Source organism: Rhinolophus ferrumequinum, chromosome 5 (assembly GCF_004115265.2).
Source record: "Rhinolophus ferrumequinum isolate MPI-CBG mRhiFer1 chromosome 5, mRhiFer1_v1.p, whole genome shotgun sequence".
In the NCBI taxonomy this organism is placed as follows: domain Eukaryota; kingdom Metazoa; phylum Chordata; class Mammalia; order Chiroptera; family Rhinolophidae; genus Rhinolophus; species Rhinolophus ferrumequinum.
In genome coordinates this window covers 78,728,188-78,741,953 of record NC_046288.1, presented here as the reverse complement: position 1 = coordinate 78,741,953, position 13,766 = coordinate 78,728,188, and the positions used below count along the sequence as shown (strand labels likewise).

General features: G+C 38.7%; 1 protein-coding gene across 1 annotated transcript in view; it reads left to right on the top strand.

Moving 5' to 3' along the window:
• The window catches only part of CC2D2A (coiled-coil and C2 domain containing 2A), a 112,947-nt gene extending 100,195 nt beyond the window's left edge, over positions 1 to 12,752 (top strand). Inside the window, exons 33-37 of the mRNA XM_033106645.1 lie at positions 726 to 860; positions 7,593 to 7,715; positions 8,937 to 8,995; positions 10,980 to 11,154; positions 12,431 to 12,752. Coding sequence (XP_032962536.1) covers positions 726 to 860; positions 7,593 to 7,715; positions 8,937 to 8,995; positions 10,980 to 11,154; positions 12,431 to 12,619 — 681 coding nt within the window. The 3' untranslated portion in view covers positions 12,620 to 12,752. The remainder of the gene's footprint in view (positions 1 to 725; positions 861 to 7,592; positions 7,716 to 8,936; positions 8,996 to 10,979; positions 11,155 to 12,430) is intronic.
• The last annotated feature ends 1,014 nt before the right edge of the window (positions 12,753 to 13,766 follow it).

Sequence of the window (13,766 nt, the reverse complement as noted above, 5' to 3'; positions counted from 1 at the left end):
TTTTTTTTTAATTGGGGAAAGGGAACAGGACTTTATTGGGGAACAGTGTGTACTTCTAGGACTTTATCCAAGTCAAGTTGTTGTCCTTTCAATCTTGGTTGTGGAGGGTGCCGTTCAGCTCCAGGTCCAGTTGCTGTTGCTAGTTGCAGGGGTCACAGCCCACCATCCCTTGCGGGAGTAGAGCAGGCAACCTTGGGGTTGAGAGGATGTGCTCCAACCAACTGAGCCATCTGGGAGCTCAGCGGCAGCTCAGCTCAAGGTGCCGTGTTCAAACTTAGTTGCAGGGGACGGACCGACTCCCTGCAGGAGTCGAACCGGCAACCTGTGGTTGAGAGCCCACTGGCCCATGTGGGAATCAAACTGGCAGCCTTCAGCACCGAGCTCCAACCACCTGAGCCACCGGGCAGGCCCCAGTGACCGCTTATTTTCATTAATAATAGTTCTTTAGCCAATCTTAAGATACATTGGCTGAGTAACACAGCTACTATCCCCACTTGGTCACTACACTGCACTACCATAGTAGCAGATGCAAGAATTTTGCAAAGGTAAACATTGATTTTATTTCTTAAATCCAGCTCATCCTAGAACTTCAAACTATTTTCACATTATCCATGGATTTTAGAAATTAGGGGTCCAACTAAAATAATGAGTTGTTTGTGCTAATGACTTATTCACCTTAATTGCATAATTAGTTGGAGACTGTTTTAATGGCTATTTTCCTTTAGGGTCAAACTGCCTATGTGCTAACTCGGGAGCAAAGTCACTATTTAATATGGAATCCCTGCAGTGGACACTTTTATGGACAATTTGATACATTCTGTCCCTTAAAAAGTGTGGGCTGTTTAATAGGTCCTGATAATGTAAGTATTAACATTTCCTCTTAAACATGGTTTGCTGACTTGCTTTGTTTTTTAAATTGACCTACTTATTTCAATAACATTTTGTGTATGAAATAATTTTATATAAGCATATACCTATGCCAATTACATAAATGTAATGTCAAGCACAGGGGCAGAACTGTCCCAAATAAAACTGTTGGTTGAATTAGTCATTTGACCTGCAGAGAAGCAGAATGAAGTTAAAGAAAGAATATGGGATTCAGTTTCAGAGGACCCGAATTTGTGTCTTGGCTCTGTCCTCAGTTTTCTCTTCCAAAATAGAGTTTCCAATGTCTAATTCACATGTTTTGAGAACTAAATGAGGCAAATTTATCACCTGAGAAGACTGAGTTCTTTCCTTCCTTCCTTTCTTTTTTTTTAAAGAGAGATTCCCAAGTACTACCAGGTGATTCTCGTTGCACCCAGTTTGGGGGACCATTTAATTATGACGAATGCTGTATAAAGCAGGGGTTAAAAACATGAGTTATGGAGTCAGATTGCCTGAGTTTTTAAACTCCAACTTCATCACTTACTAGTTGTGCGAGCTTGGGAAAGTTTCTTCATTTCACACAGCCTCAGTTTCTTCAGTAGTAACATGGAGGTAATAGTAATAATTACTTTAGAGAGTAGTTGTGAGAAGTAAATGAGATAATCAGTGTAAAACAGCTAACACACAGTAATGACTCTTTGCTGGCTGCTGTGATTTTTTTAATAATCATCACCAAGCTTAGTGGTCTCTGAATTTTATGCACCTGTCAGAAAAATTAGTTGAGCACGCATCCCCGATATATGTATTTTCACTTATAAATTGTATATATTTACTTGTGCACCTATTTACATTACATATACAGAAAAAAACTCTTAAAAAAAATAAAAGACATAGTTAGAAGACCTAATATTTTCTTCTCACACCCCTGGAGTGTGCACCTTCCTTTCAAGATCACTGATCTACTTTTTACGGTTACTGACGAAATTAGAGATAATATATGCAGAGCACCCAGCCAAGTGCCTGTCTTTCATAAGTATTCAGCAAATGCCAACTATTATTAATTACCAGTGTGAAAAGAGAACTGTGGAGCAGCATTCTCATGTTAATTATTATTTTAAATTATAAGCATTATCATAGTCATAAATGATCTGCTAAGAGCGATCTACGTTTAGAGAACCATTTTAAGGTCATTAGTAATCAGTCAACAGGCACTGACAAAGCCTTCAAGAAACTCCACTCTCTGTGAAAATTATTATTAGTTCTCAAAACAATTACTGCATGGTTGAGTAAGTCCCATAAAGCCCAAGTTTTATGAGGAAGAGAGACCCCGTTTTCTCCTAAAAGATGGCAACAGTGGCTCACAGTGGTGCATCCCGCATGGCAGCCGTTCCACACCTGCTCTGAGCCTCTACCGCCCTCACCAAAGAACCTCCCACCTGCCCTCGCTGTGTTGGCCTGGTACCCTGAAACCTCAACTGCCCTTGGCTCTACCACACAACCTCTCTGGATTGTCTGCTCTTCTCCTACTCCACTCTTTTGCCAAGAAACAAGTCTCTCCCCTTTCCACCATGTTTGTGTTGCCACTTCTACTCCATGACTTGGCTCCCCTCATTGTTCCAACTTGCCCCGATAGTTTTTTCTCTCCTCTTCTACTTATTGATGTTGTCAGAGTCCAACAATTCTAAAATATGCTTCTTCCAACCTGACTACACCCTAAATAACCATTGTCCTTCTTTCCTTCCCTTCCAAAATTCTTCAAATACTAATTATATCCTGGCTTCCATGTTCCCAATAAAGTCAGACTTTAACTCACTATAATCTAGTTCCTCTTCCAAGACCATCCTACAGAAATTAAACTCTGAGAAGTACCATTATCTTGCTAATGGATAAATAAATTCAATGGTTTACTCTTTTTCCTCACTAAGAATAAACTTCCCACCTTGGATTTCAAACGGTATGTAATCTGACCTCTCAATGTTTGTTTTTTTAATTCTATTGGGGAATATTGGGGAACAGTAGTTTCTCCAGGGCCCATCAGCTCCAAGTCATTGTCCTTCAATCTAGTTGTGGACGATGCAGCTCAGCTCCAAGTCCAGTCACCATTTTCAATCTTTAGTTGCAGGGGTGGGGTGCAGCCCATCATCCCATGTGGGAATTGAACCAGCAACCTTGTTGTTGAGAGCTTATGCTCTAACCAACTGAGCCATCTGGCTGCCCCTCCAGAAGCTAAGTGGCAACTCATTGTCTTCAATCTAGTTGTGGAGGGTACAGCTCACTGGTCCATGTCTGAATTGAACCGGCAACCCTGTTGTTCAGAGCTCGCGCTCTAACCAATTGAGCCATCCGGGCACCCTCTGACCTCAAATTTTTTTTTTTTTTTTAGCATCTACAATTTTCTTTGTTTTTGTTTTTTTGTTTGTTTGTTTGTATTAGTTTCAGGTGCACAAGACAAAGTAATACTTAGACGTTTATCTTTTATATCCCTCACACTGTGTGGACCCCCCTCCCCACACTATCCCTCTGAAATCACACAGAGCCATTACATTTCCACTGTCTCTATTCCTAATGCTGTAGTCACACACACACACACACACACAATTTGTATATATGTATATATATATCTATAGATATATATATCTATATGTATATATGTATATATACATATATATATATACACATACATACAAACTTGTAGTTGACATTCATTATTGTTCAGCTTCAGCTTCAGGTGTACAGTGCAGTGATCAGGCATCTACGTCACCCCTGAGGTGGTCTCCCTAATGAGACGAGTGTCCATCGGATACCCTACAAAATCTTTACATTATTGATTACATTCCCCAAATTAATTTTCAAAACCCCGTGGCCATCTTGTGGTTACTGTTTTCTAATCCCCTCACTTCCCCCTTTATCCCCACCACCCCTCCCATCTAGCAACCGTCAGTTTTTCCTCTATGTCTCCTAAACTGTTTCTGATTAGTTCATTCACTTATTTTCTTTAGATTCCACATGTGAGATCATATGGTATTTGTCTCTGTCTGACTTATTTCACTTAACATAATGTTCTCTAGGTCCATCCATGTTGTCGCAAATGGTAAGATTTCTTTCTTCTTTATGGCTGTGTAATACTCCATTGTATAAATGTACCAGTTTCTTAATCCAGTCATCTACCGACGGGCATTTCAGTTGTTTCTAAGTCTTGGCTATTGTGTATAGTGCTGCAATAAACATAGGAGTGCATAAAGTTTTTTGAATTAAGAGTTTTGGATTTCTCCGGATACCTAGGAGTGGAATTGCTGGATCATAAGGTAGTTCCATTTTCAGATTTTTGAGATATCTTCATACTGTTTTCCATAGTGGCTACACCAATCTGCAATCCCACCAACAGTGCACAAGCGTTCCCTTTTCTCCACATCCGCGCCAGCACTTGTTTGTTTATTGATGATAGCCATTTTGACTGGGGTGAGGTGGTATCTCATTGTGGTTTTTATTTGCATTTCTCTGATGGTTAGTGAGGTTGAGCATTTTTTTCATGTCTGTTTGCCATCTGTATGTCCTTTTTAGAAAAATGTCTCTTCAAGTCCTCTGCCCATTTTTTAATTGGGTTGTTTTTTTGGAGTTGAGTTTTTTATAAATTTGTGGTATTGACCCCTTATCAGATATATCATTGGCAAATATCTTTTCCCATTCAGTAGGAACCCCTTTTGTTTTATTGATGGTTTCCTTTGCTGTGAAAAAACTTTTTAGTTTGATGTAATCTCACGTTTATTTTTTCTCTTACTTCCCTTGCGCGAGGGGATATATCAGTAAAAATCTTACTCCGGGTAATAATGTCTGTGAAGTTTCTTCCTATATTTTCTTCTAGGAATTTTACAGTTTCAGATCTTACATTTAAGTCTTTAAGCCATTTTGAATTTATTTTTGTATATGGTGTAAGGAGGTGGTCCAGCTTCATTTTTTTGCATGTGTCTGTCCAGGTTTCCCAGCACCCTTTATTGAATAGACTGTTTTTACCCCACCGTACGTTCTTGCTTCCATTGTCGTAGGTTAAATGGCCATATAGGCATGGATTTATTTCTGGACATTCCATTCTGTTCCATTGATCTATATATCTGTTTTTATGCCAGTACCATGCTGTTTTGATTACTGTAGCCTTGTAGTATAATTTGATGTCAGGTATTATTATACCTCCCACTTTGTTCTTATTTCTCAAGATTGCTGAGGCTATCCGGGGTCTTTTATGGTCCCATATAAATTTTAGGATTATATGTTCTATTTCTGAGAACTCAATGTTTTTTTACAGCATTATTTCCCAGTACTTTTCTGCACATTCTCTACCCTACAGAATAATTGTAGTTCTTATAGACCTTGCGACCTTAAAACAATTTCTTGATTTGGATTCCAAGTATCATTGGTTGGCCACTTCTCTGTGTCCTTTGCTGCTTTCACGTTATTTCTCCAATTTTGAAAAAGAAGAGATCTTCAAAGTTCAAGTTCATCAAACTTCTTCTCTATTTATCTTCCTAGGAACATATATATGAAGATGACCCCAAAATTTGTATCTCTAGCTTACCTAGCTCCCAGAACTGCAGGCTCAAATATCCAACCACCTACTCAGCATCTTCATACAGATGTCAAATAGACATCTCCAATTTCACTGCTCGCAGTTTGCTCGAAATCGAACTCCTGATTTCGTTTTGCACAAAGTTTTTCTGATCTCAGTAAAAGGCAACTCCATCAATCCAGTTACGTAGGCCAAAATCCTCAGAGTCATCTTTGATTCCTCTTTCTCTCCCTTTTTCCCTTATCCAATCCATCAGTCAATCCTATTAATTCTACCTTCGAAGTATATCCACAATCCGACCACAGCTCACCACTTTCACTGCTACCATTTTGGTCCACACACTGTAGCTCTCACCTGGATCACTGAAAATGGCCTACTCACTGTAGACTTCACTACTTGCCCCTAAACTCCTTCTGTCTAATCTCAAAAACAGCAAAGAATATTCCTGTTAAAATCAAAGGTAAATTGTGTTACTCTTCTGCTTTAAACACTCCAATAGCTTCCTAGCTCAGTCGGCCCCCAAAACCTTCTGTGATCTGACAGCCACCCTGCCCCACCCATCCTCCACAGATCTCATTTCTTACTTGCTCTAACTTGCTCACTCCTCCAAAGCCACTCTGTCTTCCTTGCTATTCTTCAAACACATCAAGTACACTTTTCTATTTGCTTTGCTGTTTCCTCTGCACAGATGACCCCTTCCTTTACCGGGTATCTTCATAAATTTCTCCCTCACTTCTTGTATTGCATATCAAATCCTTTCCAGTAAGAACTTCCCTGTCTACCCTAAAATTTTATCTCTTCTCGTATAGTTTTCTCCATAGCTTTTTTATGGTTAGCTATTGCCACAATAAATAAAAACCTATCCCCAAACTAAGCTTCAAACATTTATTCTCATGGATCTGTGGGCCACCTGGGAAGTCTCTGCTGATCCAGGTTAGGACAGCTCTGCTTCAGGTGCATTTATTCTGGGACTCCAGGCAATGACCATGGCAAAGACACAAGAGGGCAAGCAAGAACACACAGAGCCTCTTAAGCTTAGACTTACAAGTCACACGTTGACACTTCATTTCGTTCTACCGGCCAAAAGTCAAGGGCAGGGAAGTACATTTCTGCCCTTTTAGTGGGAGGAAATGCAAAGTAACATGGCGAAGACTATGGGTATAGGTAGGGGTGAAGAATTGGGGCCAATGACACAATCTACACACACATCATGTACCATCATCTGACATCCCATTTCTTTGTGCTGTCTTCTTATTAGCTACTGCATAAGGTAGGAACCCTATTTCATTCACTACTTTATCTCCAGTGATTAGCATTGAGCCTGAACATATTCGGTCCTTGAAAAATATGTTGAATGCACAAATTGACCATGCATGTACACAGTCATTCAATATGCCCAGTGTATGCCAGCCAGGAGCTATGCTAGATGCTAAAGATACAACGGTGAATGTCAACAAGGCAACAATCTGATAGCAGTCTAGTAAGACAGACAATTACCAACAATGACAAACACTAATAAAATAGCTAACAATTATTGAGCACTTACTATGTACTAAGCATTGTTCTAAAAGGTATAGATGAATTAACTAATTCAGGTGGGTACTATTATTTTCCCACTTTATAGAGCAGGAAATTGAGGCACACAGAAGTGAAATATACAAGGTCACAGAGTAAATGTTGAAGTCAGGATTCAAATACAAGTGGTCTGGTTCCAGAACCAATATGCTACACTGCCTCAACAAGACAGGTGTGATCCAGAGATCAGAGTGCTGTGGAAGCACAGAGTGGACACCTAACACTATTAGAAGACTGGGAAGAACAGTTAGGAAAGGCCAATCTGAGAAAGAAGTAGCCTTGTTTGTCATCTCTCAAAACTTAAATTTCTTATCATAAAGCACTCCTTTATTTCATCAATCTACAGTTAAGAGTCAGATGCACCTCAACTTTAGATATAAAAGCATGTGACAAAATGACCATGACAACTACATGTAGGATAGATACCACTGATTATAAAATGCATGCCGGTCTTACAAATCCAACTGTGACAAAAGTGTGCATCTTGCGTGTTATCGTGCTGTCTCTCTGCTGCCTCTCCTTACGTACATTCATACACATGCATATGTACCTAACACCATATACACTAATGTAGTCTTGTCTTTTTTAGATTTGGTTTAATATTCAACGATACGATTCCCCACTAAGGATAAATTTTGATGTCACCAAGCCCAAACTATGGAAATCTTTCTTTTCAAGAAGCCTTCCATACCCTGGCCTTTCCAGTGTTCAGGTACAACTCTTTTAACAACAATTAAATGTCGACAAAGAGAGTGAAGAGTTTGAAGTCATTGTACTGGGTAGCCAGATATTTTTTGATGCTTATTTCTACTCCTAGATATTTTGTCTAAAATAATGCTTGTTTTTCAAACTTAGTTGAGCCTAACTCACAATAAGAGATATACCACCATGTCATGAACCACTAAACACATGTGAAAGAAAAAAGTTTTGATATAGAGTCCTGTGACATAAAAAAGTATCAAAAAATATAGTCTACGTAATTTTTTTTTTAATTCTGGTGTCAATTTACTGAATTAATTTTATGATTGCTATTAACACATGATCCACTGGGGCTCATAAAATTAATATAGACGGGCCCTGGCTGGTAGCAGATTGCAAGTAGCAAACATTAGAATTGTTTACTACCACTTTTGTTTGAGAGCTAGATATATAGGTGTATACTGGTGTGTAATATGTTTTTTTACTGTGATCAAACCTTTAAAAAAAAAGATTTAATATAAAACACTGCCCTAGAGAAATTCTCCCATGTGTACAGGTGACATATACAATATTTTTTCATAGAAACATTGTTTGCAATTGCCTAAGAATTGAAACAGCATAAAGGATAAATTATGGTACATAATTTACATTTGATAGTAGTTACATGAATAAATCAGTATTACTGAATCTTAAGCATTCTAAAATATGTTTGCTATTATTTCTAAATATGATGTTAAGAAAGAAAAGGCAAGTTGCATATTCACAGTATAAATTATATAAAGTTTGGAAAACATGCAAAACAATACAGTATGTTGCTTAGGGATATGGATATGTGTAGTAAAATCAAAAGCATTTCATTAATTTGCCTATTTATATTGACTATAATGTAAATAGCATAAGGTCAGGGATTTTTATTCACAATTATATCGCCATCACCTGCAAAAGTGCCTGACACACAGTAGTTAGTCTATATATGTTAAATGAAGAGTGCTAGAAAACAAATTCAGGTCACGGTTACATCAGTGACGAGAGAGAAGGGAAATGAAACTGAGGAAGCACTGTAATTTATCTGTGATGTTTTACTGAAGGTGGGTCTTGGGTCTACTGGCATCTGTTACATCCTTCTCTGATTGTATGAGATTTCATAATTTTAAAAAAATTAGAAAAGGATGATAGCAACTCAAATTAAGTGCAAATGATTTCTAGAATTTCTGAACTGTTTCCTCTTTTACAGCCAGAAGAGCTTATTTACCAGCGCACAGACAAAGCAGCCGCGGCTGAGCTACAAGACAGGTCACATGATACCCATAAGTTCAAATGGAATCTGTCACTAGGAGTGTAATTCCAAACTAGATGATTCTCAGCCTGGATAATAAGTGTGAAATAATTTGGGCAGTTCAACTTCATGTTTATAAATCCTAAGTACCTATGTGATCTCTAAATCCTGTGGCTCAAAAGGAGGCTTTTTAGCATCAGCATGGTGTGGGACAAACAGAAGTGAATTCTAGCAATGATGCGTGGTTCTCCAAAAATCCTACCTCAGATTAGAGCTCCACATCATGTTTTCAAGGGTCTTGTTCCACAGATCATATCCTCCACTTAAATAGGACTCTTATGTCCAATTAGTGGCTTACTGAACTTCAGCTAGTTTATAAACCAAACTCATGGAGATTGGTAAGAGCCTATTTGAGTCACTGTAATCCTTATAACTGTGCAACATAGAACTTATTCTCCTAGTTTCACAAATATGGAAACTGAGGCTCAGAGAGGCCCACATACTTGTTAAGTGCTAGAGGGGACGACTGTGAGCCCTGCCAGAGCTTTCTAATTCCAGAGGCTGTGTGGCCTTTCTATTCTATCAAGATGTGTGAAGAGCAACAAGTCAAATTACACAAGCCAAAATGTGGTCCAGCTTAAGATACTACTACCATGTTTCCCCGAAAATAAGACCTAGGCGGACAATCAGCTCTACTGCATCTTTTGGAGCAAAACTTAATATAAGACCTGGTATTATATTATATAAGATCCATTCTTATATTAAAATAAGACCGGGTCTTATATTAATTTTTGCTCCAAAAGACGCAGTGGAGCTGATTGTCCGCCTAGGTCTTATTTTCAGGGAAACATGGTACTAGAAAACATCAATTTACTCTCAATTTCAAATCCAAATAAAGCCTTATTTGGGATCCCCACCTACAACTAATACCTGAAAAAAATCTTTATTTCTTCTAAGAGTTTCAGGATACTATTGATTAGAGTCAAATCATCTATTTCTCCAATACTGAAGTGCAATGCAATTTATTTGTTTTCTTGCTCAAACCATTTTGAAACTCAAAACAAAGATATGTGTTGTATGGCAAAAGCAAAGCAGATCGTATAGCTGCTGAACAACAGGAAGCTGGCTGGGTCCCTAAATCTGTGTGTGTGGTTAGGGATGCACAGGAGGATTCACAACTGGCAGGGTTTCAATTCAAATCCCAGCTCCCCGTCATTGTCACATCATTTATCCTACCTCCAACTTCCCCCTCATAAAGTAAAATTGGGATATTCCCCCTCACAGGATTATTGTTAGGCATAAATAAAAATGTGTACAAAACACTAGCAAGGTACCTAGTGAATAAGGACTCAGGAAGTGGTAGCTATTTTCTTTCATTCTATGTCTAAGCTTCACATCCTCTGGACCCAATACCTATCATATTAACTATAAAACAGGATATCAAAAATTAAGTTGCAATGATGATGGCTATTTTAGAGGCAGTTTTAAGGCAATTTTGAAAAATAATCCTCATGAACAGAAGTCACAGGGCAAGCACTAAGTATGTGGTATTAACAGCCCTACAAATATTTGAAGCTTTCAGATTCACCCCCACCCCTGATGCTTGGGTCTCATTTATCTGTCTGTATATGTTACCAATGAACAAAGTGATAGAACGTTTCATGATAATAAAAAAATATTTTCCTAAAATGTATTGAACTTAGCTATCCCCATTATTCAGCACTCCCTCTTTTGTGTTATGTTTCAAGCATCTGTTACATCTATTCTATTCACAGGTCTATTTCCTACCCCAACTATACACAATCCTTAAAGGCAAGGAAAACTTGTGTTAATTTTTGAATCCCCAGGGATTAGTCCATATTAGTTACCAGCTAGTGAATGACAACTCTACCAACAAAAAATGTGGTTATCACCTGAATCCCCACTGCATACAAACTGTATTTTTGTTTATAAGGGAAAAGTCAAATCAGCAAAAACATGGAGTTTACTTTTTATAAACAGGATTGAAAAAATACTAAAAGAAAAAATTATGGACTGGAGGCCCCGCCACCTGACCCGATGGAATAGGTACTGTACATCCACACTGCGTCACTTCCTGCCTCTGTTAGAAAACAGTCAAGGAAATGTAGAAGATGACCACAGAGCAGAACTGCTAAAACAGCTGGGAGACTACAGGGTAAGTACAAATGGCTCTCAGCTGAGCCTGTGGATTTCCTTGTCTCCAATTGGAAATTACTCCATCATGGGTTTTTGGTATTGAAATACCTACACTGCTCCCCCTAAGCACATGGATGAAGCAGCATAGACTAAAAAATGTGATTAAAAGTTCAAATCTCAGTAATTAACCTATTGTTAAATAGCAAAATCTCTATAAAATGAAATACTATTTCATAAGATCATCCAATGTAAACAAGTAACTAACTTTTATAAAATACATTGCAAGTATTAAATAAAATGAACACATCTGGCTAAATCATTTAGACTCAACTATGCATAAAGGTTAAAACCAACACTCTCGATCAGGTTTTTTTTTAAAAGGATACGATTCTGTACTAATTGCTTTTCATTGCTAAGAAAAATTCTCATCAATAGACAATATACCTTCTATTGCCTGTCGGCAGCGCTGAGGGTTCACATCCTACAGCTAGATAATAAAACCTAGAAAGCAGTCTCAAACCAAGACAGTAAACCTTGTTGGCTACACAGTGTGAAGCTGGACGTTTAATTCTATTCAGACTTAAACTTAGCGTCTAAGGCCAGGTTTTCAGCAAGGATGTTTCAATTCAAGTGACAGAAAACGTAGTTCAAACAGGCTTGAGCAATAATTTATTGGCTTCTTTAAGAGGCCAGTAGCATCAGTGCTGTCCTTTTCTGCAAGTCTTCCCACTCTGCCTTCCTTCACGTGACGGCATCATCCTCAGGCTGGCTTTTCTCGTGGTAGCAAGTGGCTGGAACAGGCCTAGGCTGGACTCCCCCCTACTGACAGTCTGCACACGTACTGCCAAAGCAGGCAACAGCATCTGTGTGCCATGACTCCCAAGTTTCCTGAAATTCACTGAGACTCCCTTTGATCACATGCCCACCCCTGTAGCTCAATCACCGTGGCCAGGGGAACAGAATGCACTGATTAGCTTAATGAGGTCCCTGGAATTACATGCGTTACTGTGCAAACTAGGGGCCACAAGGAAGACAGAAGGAACAGTGGAGGGTGACTAGCAGGTGTCTTATACACCAAGTCAATATGCCAGCAACTAAAACAAAAATGACATTTTGCCCCTCTCCATTTTCTGTATTGCTAATATACAGCTGAACAGAAAGAAATACTTTGAGATCCAGAAGGAAGGCTTCTTATTGAGATTATTAAGAATTGCATACATTTACATAGCAGAATAATAAAGTGAAATCTTTAAGCTTCACTAATGTCTAAAATTTTGGTTGTTTTTTCCCTTCAGTTCTCTGGATTTCCCCTTCACATGCCTTATTCTGAACTGAAGCCTTTAATTGAAGCTGTGTATAGCACTGGAGTACATAACATTGATGTTCCTAATGTTGAATTTGCTTTAGCGGTATATATCCACCCATATCCCAAAAATGTTTTGTCTGTTTGGATCTATGTTGCCTCCCTTATACGCAACAGGTAATATTTTCATTGTATACTTTTTATATCATGTGAAACTATAATTAGGATATGAGAATATTTTTAAGTGATATTGGTCATATCAGAAGAGATTTGCAAATAATGAAATAAAATTATTTTCAAACTGTGCAAAATAAGCGTTTTTATTTAGCAGTCTGCCTGGTTGTCTCTGCCACTTTGAGCCTAAATTCAGTGCAGACTACCCACAGTTCCCCTTACACTAAGAGCTTCATACCGCCATGCTTCTGTACTTGCTCGCCTTCTACCTGGGATGCCCTTCTGTGCCTGTCCAGCAGGGTATCAACAACCATACTTTTAAGACCCAACAAACAATACAACTTTCCTGGGGGAACAATTTTGCAATATAAGTTTTATTTTTAATGCTGAATGTGTCGTAAGACCATATCCTACAAAAAAATCAAGCAAGCACACGTGTGTACACACACACACACACACACACCCCCATTGAAGCAATATAGTATTTTAGAGAAAAAAGGGAATATATTTAAATATTTATCAAAAGGGAAGTAGTTTAAAAATTAAGACGCTGCTATGGACTGAATGTTTGTGACTCCCCCCCCACCCCCAATTTCCTATCTTGAAATGGTATTTCAATACCTACATAATTTGGAGGTGGGGCCTTTGGGAGGTAATTAGGTCACGAGAGTGGAGCCCTCAAGATGGGATTAGCCTTACAAGAGACAAGAGAAAGCTGCTTATCTGCTGGCACCTTGACCCTGGACTTCCCAGCCTCCAGAACTGTGAGAATGTTTGTTGCTTAAGCCATGCGGTCTATGGTACTGGTATAGCAGCACATACTAAGCCATTAAAAAGGATGAAGTATATGTGCTGACATGGAAAGATGTACACAAAATAGAAATATGTAAAGCAGGATTTCTCACCAGCAGCACTGCTGGCATTTTGGGCCATGTAATTATTTGTTGTTCAGGACTGTCCTGCGCATTATGTTTAGTAGCATCCGTGGCCTTTACCCAACAGATGCCAGTTACGTCCTTCCCCTCCGCTAAGTGGTGACAACCAAAACTGTTTCCAGATGTTGCCTAATATCCTTTATGGTATAAACTGTCTCCAGTTGAGAACCACTGATGTACCTGGAATACGATTTCACTTTAAAACAAAACAAAGACAGG